General features: G+C 37.8%; 1 protein-coding gene across 1 annotated transcript in view; it reads right to left on the bottom strand.

Moving 5' to 3' along the window:
- Positions 1-13,422, bottom strand: part of LOC126213343 (plasma membrane calcium-transporting ATPase 3-like) — a 548,976-nt gene extending 535,554 nt beyond the window's left edge. The window contains exons 1-2 of the mRNA XM_049941041.1: positions 13,266-13,422; positions 4,166-4,354 (exon numbers count right to left, since the gene is read on the bottom strand). Coding sequence (XP_049796998.1) covers positions 4,166-4,354; positions 13,266-13,422 — 346 coding nt within the window. The remainder of the gene's footprint in view (positions 1-4,165; positions 4,355-13,265) is intronic.
- Positions 13,423-25,014: the final 11,592 nt, after the last annotated feature.

The raw sequence follows: 25,014 nt of genomic DNA, 5'->3' as shown, positions 1-25,014 counted from the left end.
TTTTTCCATGTTACTGAAACTTGTCACAAGTTGAAATGGCCAGCACAGAGTCAACAAGACATCAAACAAGGCAGCACGACTGCACTTGCTATGTTGAGATTTTGTTCTGCCATGAAAACCACTGCTGTCTTGTTTAAATTCTATACTTTCATTGTCAGTTGTCAGTAATGCAACAGGTGATATAAATATCTTTTAAATCTCCAGGTTTTGCTATAAGCAATTGATGATATAAAGTCAAACGTGTTATCAATCAGCAATGCTCCAACATAGTATGGAATTGCATAAACTACCTTCAGAGACTATATAATGACGTACGGGGAGAACATGGAAAGGAAAGTGTGTTTACACCTACATCTATACTCTGCAAACCACTTGGGGTGCATGGCAGCGGGTACATCCCATTGTATTATCATTAGGGGTTTTTTCTGTTCCATTCACATATGGAGCATGGGAAGAATGACTGTTTGAACGCCTCTGTGCATGCAGTAATTATTCTAATCTTATCCTCATGACCCCTATGTGAGTGATATGCAGGGGGGTTGTACTATATTCCTAGAATAATCATTTAAAGCTGGTTCTTGTAACTTTTGTTAATAGACTTTCTCAGGATGCTTTACATATGTCTTCAAGAGTCTGCCAGTTCAGTTTCTTCAGTATCTCTATGACACTCTCCCACAAATTTAACAAACCTGTGACCATTTGTGCCGCCTTTCTCTGTCGTACCTGGTACGAGGCCCACACACCTGAGCAACACTCTAGAACTGGTTGCCCAAGTGATTTGTAAGCAATCTCTTTTGTACACTGATTGCACTTTATCAGTATTCTACCAATAAACTGATGTCTACCACCTGCTTTACCCACGAATGAATCTATGGGATTCCATTTCACATCCCTAAGAAGTGTTACATCCACATGCTTATATGAGTTGGCCGATTCCAACAATGATTCATTCATATTATAGTTCACAGGATAATACATTTTTTTCATTTTATGACATGCAAAATTTCACACTTTCAACGTTTAGAACAAGTTGCCAAACTCTTCACCACACTGAAATCTTATCAAGATCTGAATGAATATTTATGCACCTTCTCTCAGATACTACTTCATTATAGATAACTGCATCATCTGAAAAAAAAAGAAAGAAAACAATTTTGCTATTAATATTGTCTCTAAGTCATTAATATACATCATGAACAACAAGGGTCCCAACACACTTTCCTGGGACACACCTGAAGTTACTTATACATCTGACAATGATCCTCCATCCAAGATAACATGCTGTGTCCTCCCTACCAAAAAGTCTTCAAACCAGTCACAAATTTCACTTGATACCCTATATGGTCATACTTTTGAACATAAGTGTGGGTGCAGAACTTAGTCAAATGATTTTTGAAAATCAAGAAACATTGCATTTACCTGATCCAAAACTTTCAGCATGTCATGTGAAAAAAGTGCAAGTTGGGTTTCAGATGATATTGGATGGTAGTTTTGTGGATCACTTCTACTGCCCTTCTCGTAGATGGGTGTGACCTTTGCCTTTTTCCAAGAACTGGGCACAGTTTTTTGTTAGAGGGATCTATGATGGATTATAGTTAGAAGAGGGGCTAACTCAGCCGCAAATTCAGTACAAAATCTGACAGGTATTCCATTGGGGCCTGGAGCTTTGTTCAACAATTTCAGCTGTTTAATGTCAAAGAAGAAAAAAATCATTGCAGAACATGTGATTACTGTTCCAGAATGGGTAAATTCAATGTTCGCATATTAGCAAAACATTGTGTGTGTTCCATAAAACTTCGGGCGTGCAGCCGCATATATTCAGTTTCTTCTAATATTTTGGCTTAATCCTGACCAGCCATCTTCAGAGTGAGCCGAGGTGACTAACACTTGCTCCAACACTCGCTCCATCCTTTTAAACTCGAGGACGGAACCACTGTGGATGCAGCCAAAGATACACAAGGTGTCAGAGACATTGATAGGCAGCAAAGAGGTGTAACATATGCATGGAAATTAAATCTCTGGCTGTGCAGTTGATCTACATGGTGATATTGATGTGTCACGGAGAGCTGTACTGTTGAGACGTCTTTGTGATTTGATTACAGAAATTGCCAGATTCCTGATTTGTCCAAGTTGAAGCTGCTATCTCTACTAAATAAATTCATCACCAACAGAATTTAAATTGCTTCTTTCACTACTGAGTCACAGAAAGATGAAGTCCAGTACAAAATTTCTACATTATCATACACCATAGAGTGCCCAGTGTCAATACAGTGCTCTGCTACCGCAGATTTATTAGGTTGTAAGAGATGTGTGTACCTGCGGTGCTCTGTGCATCTCTTCTGGACTGTACATGTCATCTGTCCAATGTATGAATGGCCGCACACACAGGGTATCTTATAAATATCCATGCATATGTTACACCTCTTTGCTGCCTATCAATGTCTCTGGCACCTTGTGTATCTTTGGCCGCATCCACAGTGGTTTGGTCCTTGAGTTTAAAAGGACGGAGCAAATGCTGGAGCGTTAGTCACCTCGGCTCACTCTGAAGATGGCTGGACAGCATTCAGCTGAAATATTAGAAGAAGAAACTGAATTTATGTGGCAGCACGCCCAAAATTTTATGGAACAGTCTTTATGCCACGAAGACATGAAGATGCACGTTGTGTGTGTGTGTTTATGTAATTTTATGGCTGAGAATTAATTAAATATTTTCTATGAAAATCTATGAAATTGTATAATTATGCTCTTCACAAAATCTATGAAAGTCCACATTTTTATCCTAAAATTCCTTTAAAAAAATAAATAAATAGAAATAAATAACAAAATAATCCAATGGGGATACTGATACCAACTGGTATGTGTGTGAATGTTCATTTTTGTGTACTTTTATTATGGCAGTCAAATTAACACCGAGTACTTGGTTGAATGGTACTTACTTAAAATAGGTCATCTTCAATGACTGTGAATGTTAATAAAAAGAAAACAACAGGAAACAATCCCTTAGTTGTGAGCTAAAATATACTATTTTCAGTGAAAATGCAGATCACTGTTTGTGAAATAGCATCAAAAATAACGAAAAAAATGATGTTGACTCTTGATGGGCTGACTGCAAGTAAAAATTTTCCAACAACAGATGGCAAAAGGCAAAATGAGCTGGACAGATACCATTCGTAAATGAATCAGTTCTACACTGACTTCTTCCTCTTCATTCTGGCATATACATCTTCCTGTACATGGCCACAAATAATATACTTACTGACAAAGGAAGTTAAGTGCCTAGAAAGAGAGAAGGAAGTGAAATGAAAGGTTATGTTGTGCAATTTCAGGGATTGCAAAATCACGTTGAAATCAGCAGCAGAAGCACACTGCCCAATCATCAGGCGGTAGAATGTTGTGCATATCCCCCAACTCCCTCTCTCCCCATCCAACTCCCGACCACAAGCCCCCTTTTCACCTTACACAGTGCTGAGGTTCAGGTGGGAATGGCATCACACACCTCTAACATTCTCTTCCAAGTTCAGTCACCCAAACTGTTGTAACTGGCACTCGACATCCCAGATATTTGCACTGGAATAGAGTTAACATGCAAACTGATCCCACATGTATTGAATTGGAGACACTGTGGCAGACCTCGGCAATTGAGGGAGTATCTCGATGACATGCCGGCAGTTCATATCAACATGTGCCATTATTGGATTGAAAAATGATACCAGGATAATGTCTCACAAGAGGTAATACATGTTCATACAGGATGTCTGTGACCTGGTTTTTATTTTCTGTGCTGAGTTTGATGATTTACTTCTTAGCTATAGGTAGCATCTTGAAAACAACCTCTGCATTAGACACTGGTTATCAACAAATTTGAGTGTGAATGCAACTACAACAGAAAGAAAAGCAGTGGAAAAGGGGAATGGTTACACAGGTGTAGAGGCTACATCTAATAACATCCATTGCTCACAGCTCAATTATGCACCAAAATCACACACTTTCGGGATGCCGACTGAGTATGGTCTCCTCCTACACCATGTGACATGAAATATTGTTGTTAGTAAGCAATGCCAGAAGTCTTCATATTGCCAACTGTCAGTGACTGGATGGAATTCAAAGCTTATTTACATTCCTTAGCTATTTAATAACAGAATTATTATTAAAATATGGTACTTACGTCTTTCCTTATAAGGATAAAATGAAAGACCCAATGACACCAAAGCAGCAATTTCTAAAACAATGAGGGTGACATCTTGGAGAGCTTCCCATATGAGGTGAAGAAATGTTTTTGGCGGTTTCGGCGGTACCATATTGGAACCAAATACCTTCCTTCTGTTCTCCAAATCTGCTCGTATCCCACTGAGACCTGTAACAGTGGATAGTTACACAACCACAGTGATCAAGTAAAACTTTTGGGAAATGTTGCTTTTTTTTTTTTTCAAATAAGATAATATGTATACTTTAGCCACAGGAACATACCAGGTGTGGAGACTCTGCTAAGACTTGTAACTCCTCACATGTATACTGAGTGAACCAAAACAAAAATGGCAAAAAATTTCTGGAGTTTGTTCAGGGATATATTCCAAGTATTTTGGCATAATGGATATGTTGACTCTGGTGGCTCACTAATCATTACACAGTAAGAATGTAATTACAACTTATTTTGTTTCTTTCCCAGCTATCTTTGTTTTTTTTTTTTTTTCGAAGTACCTACAAAAAAGTGAAAAAGCCTGTACAAAGTTACTATGAATGATTAATCCAGTTTGAAAGCTCTTTACTTTCCAAAATATTACAAGTGGAAATACAAATATGATAGATGCATGAACAGAATCATAAACTCAAAAATCTGCATTTTGTGCTCAACAAAAGTCCTATGAATACTCCTCTGGACACATGACACATGTCCAAGTTTCTTCCATACCTTATGCAGCAACATCCTGTCAACAATCATTACAGTATCATTGATGCATACTCTGAGCTGTTCCAGTGTTCTTGGCTGTGGGGGCACATAAACACTGTCCTTAATGGACTCCCAAAGGAAAAAGTCATACGGCATTAGGTCACGGGACCTGGAGGGCCAAGGGAACAGAGCCCCATCATCTTTACCACTATGCCCAATCCAGCAATGCAGGAGTTTTATGTTTAGATAGCGATGGACATTGATGCTCCAATGAGGGGGTTTTGTTGCAAGTGAAGTTCTCAGAATCTGCAGTCAGTTGTGGAAATAACCACAACTGCTACATATCAATGGCAGAGGTATGTGAAACAGACTTATCATAGGAGAAAAATGACAATACAGCTTTGTCTGTGACAATGCATATAGAACATTAACCTTCCGCAAATCTTGTTCATGCATCAGAATCTCATAATGATTTTCAGTGCCACACACTTTCATATTGTGATGGTTAAACTTTCCTTGTGATGCAAAATTGAAGGCACCAGCCACAACCTTACAGTTTTAATTGTTCCACAAACTGCAGATGATACAGTTTGAAATTTTCTGCCGTATTTCACATTCATGACTTGCACAGACTGTTTATTTTTTTGGATTGCATACAAAACCTTTGGTTCACTTTCTTCAAGGTTGCATTTGGAACACCAGCTGAGTAGCACTTTTTTTATTTACAGAGACAACCAGTGACCTTAAATTGTCAATACTAATGCACAATACTTCATTTACATGGTGGATCTTTTTCATAATTCCTTTTGAATGCATGCTGCCCTGTCATAACAGGAAACATCTCACATATTCCAACACACAAAAACTCTCTCTCTCTCTCTCTCTCTCTCTCTCTCTCTCTCTCTCTCTCTCTCTCTCTCTCTCTCTTCTTTCTTTTGTCACCATTTTGTCAAGGTATTCCACCCTTAAAAACAACTGAGGGGTAGAAAGGAAACTCTGAGAGTTTATGGTTCCATTCATGCTTCAATAATATTTGTACATGTAATACTTTAGAAAATACAGAACCTTGGAAACAAATGAATCATTTGTGGTATCTCTGTATTATGAGAACGCAGCTGTACAAAACAACTGCACAGTAATGCAATAACCCTCAGATGATGCAAAAGTAGTGAAATGCAGGAACAGCACACCAAAGAATCCCCATGCTGCTCTTTAACTGCACTCAGTGAAACCATACATGACATGTATTGGTCAACTAAAAATGCTTGAGCACAAATAGTAAAGTAGGCATTACTTTTGGCAACAACAAATACCCTGATAACAAATGGGTTGTGTATTTTTCCTTCTTTTCCTGCTGTTGTTTATTTTGTAAAATTGTGGTGGGTCTTATATCAACACTAGCAGGAAGCTGCATCCCTGGCCGATACAACAGGGCAATATTTTGCAGACCCCAATACACCACCAAATGAAAGTAGACCTTTATATTCTCTTCTCACAGTAGTTTTTTAGTGGTCTGGATCCTCCCTGTCGATTCAAATGCGGTGAAGATTCCTGGAATACTTCTGCACGTTCTCTCTAATGCGCTACTAAATAAATAGCCACACTTCTCACAAACAGGGGTATATTTCATCCATATTTCCAGTATTACTTTTTACAACACAACTAACAACTGCTACGGTAATACCACTTTCTTGAGTACATTCGAATGTCCATACATGTATACTGTAGGACCTGAGAGAAAAACACAGATAAACAACTATCGCTCTTCAATTGTTCATTATGCCCTTTTGGTGTGTCACTTACTCCATGGCTCTCTGATTCAGGTACTTGCTGAACCATGGCACAAATGATTCCCGGACTACCAGTGGTTGTAATACCATCTTCACTGGTGCCCCTCTCATGGGCTCCACCACTGCTCCACATTCACTGCATACAAGAAAGGAAAATACACAGTTTCCCTTCCTTATTCAACTTACTCACGAGCATCTCTTGCTGATGGCTTTCCAATAGTGTGTTGGGATATTTACAAATATCCCGAAACACCACATATCCCACCACTCAAAAAAAAAAAAAAAAGAGAGAGAGAGAGAGAGAGAGAGAGAGAGAGAGAGAGAGAGAGAGAGATCTCATGCTAGTTACATACACATTTTTACTAACAATTCTATTGCTATTATCCTACTCTTACTTCTTTAAGCTGCCTTTGCATAGTCTCTCCAATACAACTTTTTATAATCGTTAATGATGACTCATGACTATGTTCACTTTACTGCTTAAGTACTTTGTTCCTGTTTGGCAGGATTCATTCATTTCCTTCATACTTGTAATATTATTTCTCATATCTTGTTACTTTCTTTAATAGTATGACTATCTTTTCTAGATCAGTCTAAGTATCTGAGGGATGTGCACAGAAATACAAATATATTATTTGTCATTAACGTTATTCTCAAGTTACTTTTATTTGTGATCCTCTTGACCTCATAACCAATTAACCACTTTCATTTTCGATTTTAGACAATTTTACTATCTACTTACTGGATACTTGTGAGACATTTATTATGATATACTTAGAAATCATAATATTATTCCTCTTTAAATAGGTAATGCAATATTAACCTTCTTTAAATAGTTAGCTCATCTTTCATTATTATACTGATTATAAACTTTCTGAGTTTTCATTATATTGACATCTAAGTCTTCTCTTTTTAGAGAACTTAACTTCTTTAATATCCCACCTTCCAAGAGTACGGACTTGTATTCCAAAGCCTTTGTGTGCAATTACGTTGAGGTGTAAACTGTCTCCGCCACTGCACTCAAATCCTGTCACCTCTTTACTATAAACCTTTGGGAAAAACCTCTTGTTATTTATAACCAATTTTAAGAATAATCTATGGATTATCCTTTAAACAAATCTTACCTCACTTCCACCAAAGACCACTTCTGTCTCAATGCTGTAAAATATTTCTATTTCATTCATTGTGGTAGTGCCCCATATTTATTCCTCTCCTACTATGGTACAGGTCAATCCCTTTCTAGGTGCCTCTGCCCGAACAGTATAGGTTGGCCTTTCTTAGGTCCACCTATCTGCCTTTTACTCATCATTCCTAATTAGAAAGTACACTCCACATTTCCGATACATTTATATCTTCCATTACTTTTCCTTCTACTTTCTCCCATATTACTTTGGGGTTCCCTTTTGACTTACATGTCTGTACTCTTTAGCTTACTACCTTCTTCATATCTTAACTCAGCTGCTGAAGACACTACATATCTAAGTATTCTTAATTGCACTCTATTCTTTCTTTTGTTCTCTCTTTTCTTAAAACCCAAGCTCCAGTTAGCTCCAGCTAGATTACCGATCCAAAACACTACTAATTCTACTGCCCTCTTCTATTAATCAATTTTCTGTACCTGTACCGTATCTTTCTATTTGTCATCCTATTTTTATAGTCACGTCAAATATTATTTGGTTCTTGGTTGCTTGTCCTCCCTCCCCTCCTAATTTATGATAATTGTATTTCTTTAGTTTGTCAGCATTGTATAAACATTTCTCCTGACCAGTATGCGGGTCAATTAAATAGTGTGCTTTCGGGTGTGGACTATCCATGATCAAATGGTCCTGCATATTTCGGAAAAAATTTCTGTGTTTCCTTTTTAAGATCGGAACTATGATGTTCTTGACAGTGATATGTTCTAAATAATATCTCTTTATTATAGTTACCTAGATTGCACTTGAGAGAACCACTCTGAAAGTCTATTACCACTACATATTTCATCAACCAATCTACTCCTAGTAATACTTGCATAATTATTTTAGGGACTATTAACATGGTTTGTTCAAATAACAATTGATCTATTCCAAAGATAATCATCGTTTACCATTTCACTACATTACTCTTAGTACCTGTAATACCTAAAATATGTACAGGTAACTTAGGGAATTCCTTTATTCTTCCACTTAACAGCCATTCCTCCAAAATTATTGATACTTCCCTTCCTGAATCAATGTAAATTTCCAATCCTTTATTTCCTATTCTTCCGATTACAATTGGTTTGCGTTGCACCTTTTCTAAATTTTCCTCTTCCACTAATAATCAATCATTAATAGGTGATATATTATGATAAGCGATCATTTGACTTACATATGGGCCAAGCATTGTTCTGCGATATCCTGGAGTCTGGTGTTTAACCAAGGATTGTTCTCGTTTTCCCTCACTATGACCAGATACCAGTCGGACTTACTTCAATAATATGCTGATTTGCTTCTGTGTCATTATTTCGTTGCATATTTATTTGATGGTTTTGAGGTGTAAACACCTGCAAGTTTATGTTATCAGTCTGTTTCTTCCCCCTCTTGGGTTATTGTGATTTAGACCATTAGCCCTGCTGTGAACAGTTTCATAACTGCTTAATTTACGATAATTGGATTCCTTCATGGATTTTCATTTCTTTCAGTATTCAATGTGTCTAAACCTTCAAGAAACGTTAGTAACTTGTTCACAGTTTTCCGCCCTCTATACAATATTCCTTGTCGAGCGTGGTATGGTAAATGTCTAATGAGTACTTTTACTAAATGCATTTCATCTATTGGATCATCTAAGTACTTCAATTGTTACTGGTCCCCTTCTCACTGGCTCCAACACTGCTCCACATTCACTGCATACAAGAAAGGAAAAACACACAGTTTCTCTTTCCCACTACATTCATCCTTATTCAACTTACTCATGAGCATCTCTTGTCGATGACTTTCCAGTGGTGTGTTCGGATATTTACAAATATCCCAAAACACTACACAAGCCTTATACCAAAATACTCAGAAAATATCTCTAAACAAACCTGGAAATTTTGTTTGTGGATTGAGGTTTACTATATATATACTATACTCTTACGCTGTGTAAGGTGGGTGACCTTGAACGAGGTACGCCTCGCTGCCGCTAGAGGCCCGTTGGACCGCGCTATAGTTCTAACTAAGTGCGGGCCGCTGCAAAAGCCTTTTTCCTGTCGCCATGTTTGTTTTTCTGCGTGCTATTTCCTGCCGCGCCCATTCTTATCAGTGAGCGTATCCGCTACTGAGGCAGCTGCATGCTCATTCAACTCGAGGCAGCAGCACGATACACACAGCTATGCCGTACAGGAGGAGATCTTATAGAAGGAGGAGCAGACTACCTGTGTACAAGAGTGTCGATAGTTTTTCGATTACACCTGATGAAACTGGACAGCAAGAGTTACTACAAGGACCAATTACCTTTGTTGGTTGTAAGATTCAATTTTCTTTTCACGCCGATCACCTGCCACCCTACCTAAAACCTCTTTCCTCATCACCTTAGCCAGCTTCATTCTGACCCACAACTTCTTCACTTTTGAAGGCCAGACATACCAACAATTAAAGGGAACAGCCATGGGTACCAGGATGGCCCCTCGTACACCAACCTATTCATGGGTCGCTTAGAGGAAGCCTTCTTGGTTACCCAGGCCTGCCAACCCAGAGTTTGGTACAGATTTATTGATGACATCTTCATGATCTGGACTCACAGTGAAGAACTCCAGAATTTCCTCTCCAACCTCAACTCCTTTGGTTCCATCAGATTCACCTGGTCCTACTCCAAATCCCATGCCACTTTCCTTGACGTTGACCTCCACCTGTCCAATGGCCAGCTTCACACGTCCGTCCACATCAAACCCACCAACAAGCAACAGTACCTCCATTATGACAGCTGCCACCCATTCCACATCAAACGGTCCCTTCCCTACAGCCTAGGTCTTCGTGGCAAACGAATCTGCTCCAGTCCGGAATCCCTGAACCATTACACCCACAACCTGACAACAGCTTTCACATCTCGCAACTACCCTCCCGACCTGGTACAGAAGCAAATAACCAGAGCCACTTCCTCATCCCCTCGAACCCAGAATCCCCCACAGAAGAACCACAAAAGTGCCCCACTTGTGACAGGATACTTTCCGGGACTGGACCAGACTCTGAATGTGGCTCTCCAGCAGGGATACGACTTCCTCAAATCCTGCCCTGAAATGAGATCCATCCTTCATGAAATCCTCCCCACTCCACCAAGAGTGTCTTTCTGCCATCCACCTAACCTTCGTAACCTGTTAGTTCATCCCTATGAAATCCCCAAAACCACCTTCCCTACCCTCTGGCTCCTATCCTTGTAACCGCCCCCGGTGTAAAACCTGTCCCATGCACCCTCCCACCACCACCACCTACTCCAGTCCTGTAACCCGGAAGGTGTACACGATCAAAGGCAGAGCCACATGTGAAAGCACCCACGTGATTTACCAACTGACCTGCCTACACTGTGATGCATTCTATGTGGGAATGACCAGCAACAAACTGTCCATTCGCATGAATGGACACAGGCAGACAGTGTTTGTTGGTAATGAGGATCACCCTGTGGCTAAACATGCCTTGGTGCATGGCCAGCACATCTTGGCACAGTGTTACACCGTCCGGGTTATCTGGATACTTCCCACCAACACCAACCTATCCGAACTCCGGAGATGGGAACTTGCTCTTCAATATATCCTCTCATCCCGTTACCCACCAGGCCTCAATCTCCGCTAATTTCAAGTTGCCGCCACTCATACCTCACCTGTCATTCAACATCATCTTTGCCTCTTCTCTTCCGCCTCGACTGACGTCTCTGCCCAAACTCTTTGCCTTTAAATATGTCTGCTTGTGAGATGTCTGCTTCTGTCTGTATATGTGTGGATGGATATGTGTGTGTGTGCGCGAGTCTATACCCGTCCTTTTTTCCCCCCTAAGGTAAGTCTTTCCGCTCCCGGGATTGGAATGACTCCTTACCCTCTCCCTTAAAACCCACATCCTTCGTCTTTCCCTCTCCTTCCCTCTTTCCTGATGAGGCAACAGTTTGTTGCGAAAGCTTGAATTTTGTGTGTGTGTTCGTGTTTGTTTGTGTGTCTATCGACCTGCCAGCGCTTTCGTTCGGTAAGTCACATCATCTTTGTGTTTATATATATATATATATATATATATATATATATATATGGTTATAATAGAGGGAAACATTCCACGTAGGAAAAATATATCTAAAACCAAGGATGATGTGACTTACCAAATGAAAGTGCTGGCAGGTCGACAGACACACAAACGAACACAAATATACACACAAAATTCAAGCTTTCGCAACAAACTGTTGCCTCATCAGGAAAGAGGGAAGGAGAGGGAAAGACGAAAGGATGTGGGTTTTAAGGGAGAAGGTAAGGAGTCATTCCAATCCCGGGAGCGGGAAGACTTACCTTAGGGGGAAAAAAGGACGGGTATACACTCGCACACACACACATATCCATCCACACATATACAGACACAAGCAGACATCTCACAAGCAGACATATTAAAACCCACATCCTTTCGTCTTTCCCTCTCCTTCCCTCTTTCCTGATGAGGCAACAGTTTGTTGCGAAAGCTTGAATTTTTTGTGTATGTTTGTGTTCATTTGTGTGTCTGTCGACCTGCCAGCACTTTCATTTGGTAAGTCACATCATCTTTGTTTATATATTGGAATGACTCCTTACCCTCTCCCTTAAAACCCACATCCTTCGTCTTTCCCTCTCCTTCCCTCTTTCCTGATGAGGCAACAGTTTGTTGCGAAAGCTTGAATTTTGTGTGTGTGTTTGTGTGTCTATCGACCTGCCAGCGCTTTCTTTCGGTAAGTCACATCATCTTTGTTTTTATATATAATTTTCTGACAAATTTCAATGTGTCTGAGATCTTTTGCCACTAAAAACCATATTACAGAACAGATTTCACATTTTGGATGATTTTCAGTTACAAAGCTCATTCTGAATGGCTACTGTAGGTGGACAGTGTGTGCTGTGGCTTTCCCTTGGACACTGCTCATGCATCATTAATTATAAGTGAAAATCAGAATATTATGGGCATTCTACAGCATTAATGTATTTCATTAACTGGTTTTTAGTTTTCAGGGCCATCACCATAATCAAACTGATAATTATCATCAAAGAGGATAGAACATTGATGAATAACATTGAAAATTGAAACCATTAAACAGTAATTAAATATAAGGGCAGTGTAGGGTAACAAACCAGAAAAGCATTACCACTAAACCTTGGGAAAGAAAGGTGTGTGCCGATGGGGGTGTGGGAGAGGGGGGGAGGGGGCAGAGGTAGGGGGAGGGAGGTGGAGAAGGGGTCATGAAGATGAAGCGAAAGGGATGACAACAATATTAGGAGTGATTTGAACTCAAAAGAGAAGATATGCATTTTGTAGAGTACAACTGCAAAACTAATGTTACCATGTTGAAAGCTGACCTAGTATACACTGGACCTGAGATCACCTGACTGGAGCATGGAACACTGCTCCTGCAACCAGGCAGCATGGCTTTACCTCTAGTGGGGGATGTTCGCAGCAGCCTGCACAGCCCTCCGATTCCTCCAAACTTCTCAATTTCTGCGACGGCCGCGTTCCCTTGCAGCTCCGAAAGGTGTTGCAGATCATGGATTGTGATTCCATACCGTGGGCGCTGCTCCTCACTTATAGACATATCCACTTTCGTCTGGAACACATCAACAAATGTTAATTCACATGGTGCATGTACTCAAATGTAGTGTGCCTCCAATTAATGTAACCAACGTTTTTGCATTGACTTCACAAATAGAGAAATTTCCATCAGAAATCTATTATTATTATTTCTTTCCGTTCTCAGACATTATGTCTGGTTAAAAATGGAAAGTGACGCAGACCTTGATCAAGCGTGACTTCCTTTTAACTGTACGGTATATGTCACATTGCATTTAGGAACTTTCGGGTAATTGAACATGTATCAATAATTACAGATTTCTGTAGTTGTATACATACATTTGGATGTAGCTCTATTGCGTTGATGTACTGGTGGATATTGTGTGGTATGACTCCTGTAGTTGACAGTATAATTGGTATAACGTCAACTTTATCCTGATGCCACATGTCCTTGACTTCCTCAGCCAGTTTGATGTATTCGTCAATTTTTTCTCCAGTTGTCTTCTGTATATTTGTTGTATTGGATATGGATATTTCAATTAGTTGTGTTAATTTCTTCTTTTTGTTTGTGAGTATGATGTGAGGTTTGTTATGTGGTGGTGTTTTATCTGTTATAATGGTTCTGTTCCAGTATAATTTGTATTCATCATTCTCCAGTACATTTTGTGGAGCATACTTGTATGTGGGAACGTGTTGTTTTATTAGTTTATGTTGTATGGCATGTTGTTGATGTATTATTTTTGCTATATTGTCATGTCTTCTGGTGTATTCTGTATTTGCTAGTATTGTACATCTGCTTGTGATGCGATATACTGTTTCTATTTGTTTTTTGCAAAGTCTGCATTTATCTGTTGTGGTATTGGGATCTTTAACAATATGGTTGCTGTAATATCTGGTGTTTATTGTTTGATCCTGTATTGCAATCATGAATCCTTCCATTTCACTGTTTATCTTGCCTTTTCTTAGCCATATGTTGGATGTGTCTTGATCGATGTGGGGCTGTATTAGATGATGCGGGTGCTTGCTTCTTTTTCCAATTTACTTTCTTCGTATCTGTTGATGTTATGTGATCTAAAGGGTTGTAGAAGTGGTTATGAAATTGCAATGGTGTAGCCGATGTGTTTATATGAGTGATTGCATTGTGTATTTTGCTAGTTTCTGCTTGTTCTAAATAGAATTTTCTTAAATTGTCTACCTGTCCATAATGTAGGTTTTTTATGTTGATAAATCTCCTTCCTCCTTCCTTTCTGCTTAATGTGAATCTTTCTGTTGCTGAATGTATGTGATGTATTCTATATTTGTGGCATTGTGATTGTGTAAGTGTATTGAGTGCTTCTAGGTCTGTGTTACTCCATTTCACTACTCCAAATGAGAAGGTCAGTATTGGTATAGCATAAGTATTTATAGCTTTTATCTTGTTTCTTGCTGTCAATTCTGTTTTCCGTATTTTTGTTAGTCTTTGTCTATATTTTTCTTTTAGTTCTTCTTTAATATTTCTATTATCTATTCCTATTTTTTGTCTGTATCCTAGATATTTATAGGCCTCTGTTTTTTCCATCGCTTCTATGCTGTCGCTGTGCTTATCCAATATGTAATAATCTTGTTTAGTGTGTTTTCTCTTGACTATTTTATTTTTCTTACATTTGTTTGTTCCAAAACGCCATATTTATATCGTTGATGAATATTTCTGTTATCTTTAGTAATTGGTTGAGTTGTTGATTTGTTGCTGCCAGTAGTTTTAGATCATCCATGTATAGCAAATGTGTGATTTTGTGTTGGTATGTTCCAGTAATATTATATCCATAATTTGTATTATTTAGCATGTTGGATAGTGGCTTCAGAGCAGGGAAGAACCAGAAAGGACTTAATGCGTCTCCTTGGTATATTCCACGCTTAATCTGTATTGGCTGTGATGTGATATTATTTGAATTTGTTTGGATATTAAGTGTGGTTTTCCAATTTTTCATTACTATGTTTAGGAACTGTATCAATTTAGGATCTACTTTGTATATTTCCAATATTTGTAGTAACTATGAGTGGGGTACACTATCAAAAGTTTTTTGGTAATCAATGTATGCGTAGTGTAGCGACCTTTGTTTAGTTTTAGCTTGATATGAATTGAGGTTTATTAGTATCATAACGTACATAATTTAAATCATTTGATTTAGGTACAGGATACACGTCAAAATTTTGGTAAAGTTTTACCATATACTATTTAAGCTGCAACCTACATATTTTTCGTACATTACTAAACACGACTATGTACATAACTGCACATTTGACAAATGTGCACGATCCAGCACTAAGTACGAGCTTGCTCGACCATCTGTAGGTTAATTTTGTGTGATTATTAGAACTGACTGAAATTCTCAGTGCTCGACTGACAGTCAGTCGTGCAAGCTTGTGCAATCACCCAAAAGTACATATGCCACAGTGCGTGTACTGATAATATGCGTGCCTGTACAAGCAAACGTCAGTCACGAGACAATCTTGCAATGCCACTGCATCAAGTTTTATGTAGAAAATCAACTTCAAATTGCTGAAAAAGTTTATCCGAGTATACCGAAGCTAGCCTTGTTTTAACAGAATTACATCGAAAGCCTGTGACAGTAAGCCCAATAGGGATATAGTAGGTTTTTACTTTTAATAAAATACTACACAAATGCCCCTGGCCCACGCAAACATGCTATTACTAAAGAGATGAATTTCCCAGAACCAACTACAGGACAAAAAAAGGTAAGATAGTTATAAATGTAGAGCAGCAATAGATGACATACAAAGTCAGCATTTGTCTACTAAAGAAGAGAATATTTGAAGTCCCCACAGACACATTTAGATGCGAGAAATTGCAGTACTGTTGTTAGTCTTTTGAATAGCATTACAGCTTCTCTCGCTGTTTTACCTTTTTTTAAATTCAAGATGTTCTTCCTTTTAATGTGAAATAACTATAACAATAATGAGGATATATCTTCAGCTCAGAATAAGTTAATGTGAGATAGATTTTTAATTTCCCTATCCAGTCTTTGCTCTACATCATGTTCAAGTTTCCCCAATGCCCCCCTCCCCTCACCCAATCACAGAAGCAAAACCAACTAAAACTAACAAATAATTGTCTTCATAATTGTTACACACATTGGAAACACAGAATTATACTTGTATAAGCACGTTTAGACTGCGTCGAGGTGAAGGGTATTTGTGCACGCGTACACAAATTGCTCGATCGTGTGTGCTTGTCAAATGTGCAGTTACGCATGTGGCTGCCTCAACAAGCAGGTAATCATTGTCTGTAATTAACTGTAGCGTTCAGATTAATTTGCACAAGACTCCTCAGGAATTTACGTATTTTTACATGTACGTGCCTTTACATATGCTCCCTAATGTTATTTGCAATCGAAAAGATGGGATTTATAATGATAACTGCATTTCACAATCATAACATCAGAATGATGACATGTGATACTGCCACAATGAAGAGTGCCTTTGATTACAAAGACTTTTTTATTCAGAGATTTTTTTAATAAATTATGATCATATTCAGATCAGCCTAGGAAATACAAAAATTGTAGCAACATCTTTCATTTAAAACATATAAACGTAAAAAAAAAGCAGTTAAATATCACTGTAGGGCAACACACCTCAGCTAATAAATGCATATAAAAAATTTTTTTTCACCAACCTGACAACATCTGAATATATGACTGATGTGACACCTACTGAGAGTCTATGATCAGTACACACTGCTTGCAGCTAAGGTACATTCTGATTATTCAAGAAATTGAAGTACCTTAATTTTGGCTTGTGTATTTCAAATGAACAATCTGTTTTTTAAGATTACTTACCCTTCTTCAGTTTCTTCTGTTAATGCTTCTAATAGGCTTGCTTCTTAATGTTGGATCTACAGTGAATTCGGTGGCAGCACGTTCTCTCTTTCTCAGTTATCTATTAATTGTGGATAAGGCCGTTTCACTTCTTTTCATTATCAGAATAATCTTTACGATTAGGTTGCCACAAATGAAATTCACATTGGCAGATTGCAATTAACTCCTCTACAAACTGACTTTGCAGTGGCATCTCATTATTTACGTACATGAATATCCATTTATAAATTTAGACAACATTGTCAACGGAGTGCAGCGATCTGGTTGAATATTTAGTTTACAATAAACAGTCTAGATCGCAATAATATTTATTTAACAATATGGTACCATTTTAACAAATGGTACCATAACAATAATACAATATAAAAATACACATACAATAAAAGACTAACAATTAATTACCCCTTTCTCAAATTATCATACCATCCTCTATGAATTCTTCTACTGAATAGCAGCATTTATCCCACAGAATCTGCTGTAGACTTATTTTTAGACTCTCTGGCTTAATATTAAATATATTTTTGCCCATTAGCTTGTTATATACTGTGGAGTTCGTGCATATAATTTCAAATGGTGTGTGGGTAACATAAAATTATTTTTATTTCTTGTGTTGTACATGTGGTTAAAATGATTTTCCTAAAATAATTTTTGTCTGCTGTGTACAAAGACTGTTGTTGTTGTTGTTGTTGTTGTTGTTGTGGTCTTCAGTCCTGAGACTGGTTTGATGCAGCTCTCCATGCTACCCTATCCTGTGCAAGCTTCTTCATCTCCCAGTACCTACTGCAACCTACATCCTTCTGAATCTGCTTAGTGTATTCATCTCTTGGTCTCCCTCTACGATTTTTACTCTCCACGCTGCCCTCCAATGCTAAATTTGTGATCCCTTCATGCCTCAAAACATGTCCTACCAACCGATCCCTTCTTCTAGTCAAGTTGTGCCACAAACTTCTCTTCTCCCCAATCCTATTCAATACCTCCTCATTAGTTATGTAATCTACACATCTAATCTTCAGCATTCTTCTGTAGCACCACATTTCGAAAGCTTCTAATCTCTTCTTGTCCAAACTATGTATCATCCATGTTTCACTTCCATACATGGCCACACTCCATACATGGCCACACTCCATACATGGCCACACTCCATACATGGCCACACTCCATACATGGCCACACTCCATACATGGCCACACTCCATACATGGCCACACTCCATACAAATACTTTCAGAAACGACTTCCTGACATTTAAAACAGTACTCGATGTTAACAAACTTCTCTTCTTCAGAAACGCTTTCCTTGCCATTGCCAGTCTACATTTTACATCCTCTCTACTTCGATCATCTTCAGTTATTTTCTTCCCAAATAGCAAAACGCCTTTACTACTTTAAGTGTCTCATTTCCTAATCTAATTCCCTCATCATCACCCGACTTGATTCGACTACATTCCATTATCCTTGTTTTGCTTTTGTTGATGTTCATCTTATATCCTCCTTTCAAGACACTGTCCATTCCGTTCAACTGCTCTTCCAGGTCCTTTGCTGTCTCTGACAGAATTACAATGTCATCGGCGAACCTCAAAGTTCTTATTTCTTCTCCATGGATTTTAATTCCAACTCCAAATTTTTCCTTTGTTTCCTTTACCGCTTGCTCAATATTCAGATTGAATAACATCGGTGAGAGACTACAACCCTGTCTCACTCCCTTCCCGACCACTGCTTCCCCTTCATGCCCCTCATCTCTTATAACTGCTATCTGGTTTCTGTACATATTGTAAATAGCCTTTCGCTCCCTGTATTCTACCCCTGCCACCTTTAGAATTTGGAAGAGAGTATTCCAGTCAACATTGTCAAAAGCTTTCTCGAAGTCTACAAATGCTAGAAACATAGGTTTGCCTTTCCTTAATCTTTCTTCTAAGATAAGTTGTAAGGTACAAAGACTATAATTTCATAAATGTATATGGAGGGAACTGTTAGGATTTGCAGTTCTGAAATAATGGGCGACAAGATTCTATTTGTTGTGCACTACACATGTATCTCATAATTTTCTTTTGCAGTTACCGTATTCGAGATACACTACTTGAATTTCCCCAAAAAATGATACCATACCTAATGACAGATTCAAAATAACTATGATATGCTATTTTGCGTGTACTCATGTCATTAGGGTTTGCTAGTATTTGCATTGCAAATGCAAAGCTGCTTAGTTTATTTGATAGGAACTCAATATGTGTACTCCAGTTTCTGTTGTTGTCCACAGTTAGTCCTAGGAATTTGACTGTGTTAACTTCTTCCACAGGATGATTGTGATGATGTATTTTAAGATCCACACATTTCAAATGTTTGGTTTTGAAATGTACCATATTGGTTTTTGCAATGTTCAGTTTCAAGCCATTTAACTGGAACCAGTTTTCTAGAGTACCCATTGTGCTCACAATGGAGCTCTGAATTTTTTATGCATCATGTTCAATTAAAACAGAAGTGTCATCCACAAACAGAACTGACGGAGAATTTATATTTATGGGCACGTCATTTACATGGAATAGGAACAGGATTGGCCCCAAAATGGAGCCTTGAGGCACACCTTGTGATACTGTACTCCATTTAGAATAATAATTCACTGCATTTGATGTGACACTTACCCTTTGCTTTCTGTTGTGCAAGTATGATGTGAGCCATTTCAGAGCTTTGTCCTTAATCCCATATTTGTTTAATTTGTAGATAGGCAAGTCATGGTTCACCGAGTCAAATGCTTTTGAAAGATCACAGAAGATACCTGCGACTTTACTCCTCTGATCCAATGATTTGCATATCTTCTCAATAAAGTTATTTACTGCATCCGGTGTTTTTTCGTTGTTGGAATCCAAATTGGTTACTTACAATAGTATCATTTTTTACGATAAAATTTTTGATCTGATTTGCAGCTACTTTCTCTAGCACTTTTGACAGGATTGGGAGAATAGAAATAGGCCGATAGTTTCCCATATCTTCCCTCAACCCTTTTTTGAACATAGGTCTCACTTCGGCAAATTTTAACACATCAGGAAAAGCCCTGTTCAAAAGATTGGTTGATTATTTTAGCTAGCGGGGGTGCTATTATGTCATATACTGCTTTAATCACTTTACTTGGTGTCCCATCCCACCCAGCAGAATTTTTATTTTTTAATGACAATATAACATTTTTCACATCCTTTATTGTGACTTTTTTAAAATCTGTGAGATATTCAGCTTCTTGGTCGAGTCAAAAGGGATTTACTTTACTCTGATATCCTGCTATAACTTCTGACTTTGCTACATTTATGAAGAATTCATTTAAACACTCTGATATTTGAGCTGGGTTTACAACAACATTATCATCTACTTTAATCTTAGTTATTTCATTACTACTGACTTTAACACCTCTGCATCTATTATCAGTTGCTCTTTACATCCTCGTGCTCCTTTGCAGCAGCCTTTTTGTTCTTCATTTACAATTTTGTTCTGTGTTGTATGTGTCAATTTCTGTGTAATGACTCAAGTTAATATTTTGTATATTGTTGGTAGGCATGTTATGGGGCGATATTTTTCTGGGTTTGGTGTGTCTGCTTGATCTTTAGGTTTCAGGTAAGTTATTCCTTGTGTAAGTGTATCAGGGACTGTATATGGGTCTGCAATGTAACTGTTAAATAATTTATATCTAAAAACAAAGATTCTGTAACTTACCAAACGAAAGTGTTGGTACGTCGATAGAGACAATACAAACACACACACAAATTTCAAGCATTCGCAACCCACGGTTGCTTCATCAGGAAAGAGGGAAGGAGAGGGAAAGACAAAATGATGTGGGTTTTAAGGGAGACGGTAAGGAGTCATTCCAATCCTGGGAGCGGAAAGACTTACCTTGGGGGGAAAAAGGGACACGTAAACAGTCGCGCGCACACACACACACACACACACACACACACACACACACACACACACACACACACACACACACAAGCAGACATATGTAAAGGCCAAATTTAGTTAGATGTGAATGTGTTGAGGTGAACTTCTTTAGCCAGAAATTTGCTATTTTATCTTTTCCAGGGGCTTTCCAATTGTGCGTAGAATTAATTGCTCGGGTGACTTCATGTTGCAAAATTATAACTTCAGGCATTTGTGGTATCATCTCGTATGTGTCTGTTTCTGCTTGTATCCACCGTGCGTGCCTGTTGTGTTGTACCGGGTTTGACCATATGTTGCTCCAGAAGTGTTCCATGTATGTTATGTTTGGTGGATTGTCTATTTTAATGTGTGTGTTATCTATTGTCAGGTAAAATTTCTTTTGGTTTGTGTTGAATGTTGGTTTTGTTTCCTTCTATTTTCACTTTTTTTGTATCTTCTAAGTCGTTTGGCCAATGCTTGTAATGTCTGCTTCTTTTCATCTAATTGCTCTATCTCTTCTTGTTGTGAGATTTTACCTAACCTTTTTTGTTTTTTGTCTGATATTTCATTTCTTATAAATTGTGTTAGCTGTCCGATGTCTTTTCTCAGTTTTTCTATTCTAATCTGTAGCCTGTGTTGCCATGCTGGTTTTGTGGATTTTTTCTGTGTGTTGGTTGGTTCTGATCTCTGCCTAGTGTGTATATTTAGTGTAGTGAGTGCTCCTATAGAAACCAGTAGTTTTAACTCTTCCATAGTTGTTTTTTCATTTATTTTGTTGTGTATGATTGTGTTGATAGTTTTTATTGTTGTTTCGACTTGTGGGTTATTTGGTGGTCTATGCAAGAATGGTCTAAGGTCTGTATTTGTGTTTTTGTATTCTATATATGTCAGCTGAAATTTTTCTTCTATATTTAACGTGTGTCACTTCGTGTTCTATTTGTGCTTGTTCTGGTGGCTGTCTTAAGATTTCGTTTTCTTCCGATTGTTTAATTGATGCGTGTTGTTCTTTGTTTGTTTGCTCTGGGATGTTTGAGTCCATTACTGTATTTTCTTATTCTTCTGATTGCACATTATTTTGTTCCAGTATTTGTTGTACTTGTTGTTTGATGTTTTCTAATTCTGACTGGGGTATCTTGTTATTTTTTATTATTACACAGATCTGATTTGATCTGGGTATCTGGTAATAAATGTTGTGTATACTTGTGATCTGTATCCAGTTGTGTTGGTTCCTAAGTTTGTTGCTTGGCAATAACAGAACATGAGGTGTCGATTAACTTCATCTGACAATCTCATCCTCTGTCTTTGTTTTCCTTCTAGAGTGGTTGCAGGAAGCATTTCCTGCAAAACACCTTTATTTGGATTTAAATCATTTTCCATGTGGGTAGCAGTGTCGTTACCATTGTGGACAGGCATAGGGTCAAGCGTCGTCCCTGACCATGACAGCACATGTCCGAGGCTTCATTAGTTCTCTCCTGAACCAACCAATCACACTAAAAGGGAGGTTAGACCTATTAGTGCTTTGTTCTTTTCGTCGCCTTTTACGACTGGCAGAACATACTGGAGGCTTATTTTTTTCCCAGGCCTCCACGGAGTTTATTATTATTATTAATTATAATAATGTTTAAACACTCTGCTAGGTATTTCCAAACAATTTCTGTCTCTGTACTCTGTCTTCAATATTTATTCAAATCACTTTCAATACTTGGGAGTCCACGATACATCACTGTAGGAAACTTTTCCATCACGCTATTGATGGATCAGTTTGGTGGTGCCCTTCTGTCATGTCCTATCCATTGCAGTCTTTTCAATTTAATGTTTGCTAAAATGATTCTTTGTACAAATTATGAATTTAATCATTACATAGTATTCTTCAAAAATTAGTAATATTGTCTCCTCTGGGTATAATTTATTCTTTTTATGATTTTTGCATGAAACTTTTTTTTAAGTCATACTTTAGTAATGCTAGCTTAAACTGGTACAATTAGTGATTCATTTTTAGTTTTCCAAGAAGAACACTCACTTTTGAAAATTGTACTAAGGCTTTAGTAACATCATTAGTCTTTTTAATTTGGGATTTAATTTCAGCTTTTACAGAGTTGTCAGAGATTAGCAGCCTATGCTAGAGTTGCACCATTAATTTGCAGTGTGTTGTTATCTGTTGGATGGTGAATGAAGATCCAGCTAATAGTGCAATGTCATCAGCATTTGTGAGGATATTAATCTTATTCTTCAATTGTGCTACATTTTGTGATAATTTTACTTTTTATATTATTCATTAATTATAATAATTAAAATTGGTGATAATTGACTTGCTTGACTTCTATTTTGATCTCAAAATCTTCAGAGATTTTAATTTTATATTTTGAGTACAAAATTCAGGTTTTTATTGCAATTAACAATTTGTTAGGGCTACCAAGTTGTCTCATTTGTAACCATAACTACTTTGTATTGACAGGTTTTTGACATCTGTGAGAAGTATTTGTACATCTTCATCTAATTTGTGTTTCTTTTGTCCTAATATTCTTAACACACAACACTAGGTGAATCAGATAAAACTTAATACTTTCTATTTCATGAACGATTCAAGATACTGAAATGAAGTTTTCAGTAAATGACATTATGCAGAGGATCACATAATTTTGTTGTACATTTCATCCGCCATAACTCTTTTTGAATCAAGTATAGTTTTTTTTAATGGAATTTTTTAATGGCATTTGAAAGACTTGGTCAGACAAGTGCAGGCATGTAATGCTTACTACTGTTGACATTGAAGCTTTCCCACAAAAATATACAAGGAGTGAGCTAAAATCAAAAGGCAAGGCAACTGGAATCTGTTACCGCTGTGAAAACACTGTCAAGTGGGACTCACATTACAGGATCTGGCATATCGAGTCTTTCGACTATGTACATGTTTGGAAAACTGTTCACTTTAACACAATTACATACACAACTTTAGAAATAGTTTTCGGAAGCCCCTTGTGATACACTAGGAGTTAGAATATATGTTCATTCACAACAAGAACAACAATGGCTTGTTTACCTCTTTTATTACCATGATTAGCTCTGTGACTAGATCAATATTGATCATAACTGGTTGTTAGTGTGCTTTACTTTTTCGCAGTTTTATTTGCAATGGGTGCTTGTGACTGATAATGCATATAAAAACTCTTTTTCATAGCCCTAAAGGCCTTTTTATGGACTGGATACATGAAAAATGATGTGGCAATAACTGAAATATCACTGTTTGTTGTACAGATATCGTGTTACTCTACGAGCTCTATCCTTCCCTAGATTTCCAAGTGTCCTGAAATCCAACAGAAAGATACCATCTTACTTAATGTCTATGGTTAACAAGGACATCTAGTAATTTCTCCACTGGGTGCAATTCACCAACAGCCTACAAGGTACTTACAGGACTGATTAGAGAGGTTTGTCAAGCTTTATATACTTCAAAGCAATCAGGATCTCTCATAGTTCAGCACTGCAGACCAAAATGTACTACTACTACTACTACTACTACTTCTAGTAGCAGAGAGAAAAGTAGCCTGTGTAAATTACAGAAACAAAGAGCTGAAACAGACTTACCATTTATTTAAAATTAAAAATACAGAAAAAATACATTTACATAAGATGCTGAAATTGACCCTCTGCGACATCACTACACATCTAAGTGTATTTAGATACACCTGGCATAAAGTTCAGATGCCAATGGCAGCAACTTCACAGTTGATGTTTTTTCATTTCCTGTATTGGGTGTGGATTTGTTTTATAGACCTTGTTCTTCAAGTGTCCCCAAAGGAAAAAATGCCATGTTGTTAGATCCAGCGAATGGTGGTGAC

Source organism: Schistocerca nitens, chromosome 11 (assembly GCF_023898315.1).
Source record: "Schistocerca nitens isolate TAMUIC-IGC-003100 chromosome 11, iqSchNite1.1, whole genome shotgun sequence".
NCBI lineage: Eukaryota > Metazoa > Arthropoda > Insecta > Orthoptera > Acrididae > Schistocerca > Schistocerca nitens.
Note: the sequence above shows the minus strand (reverse complement) of the source record. Positions and strands in the feature narration are given on the sequence as shown.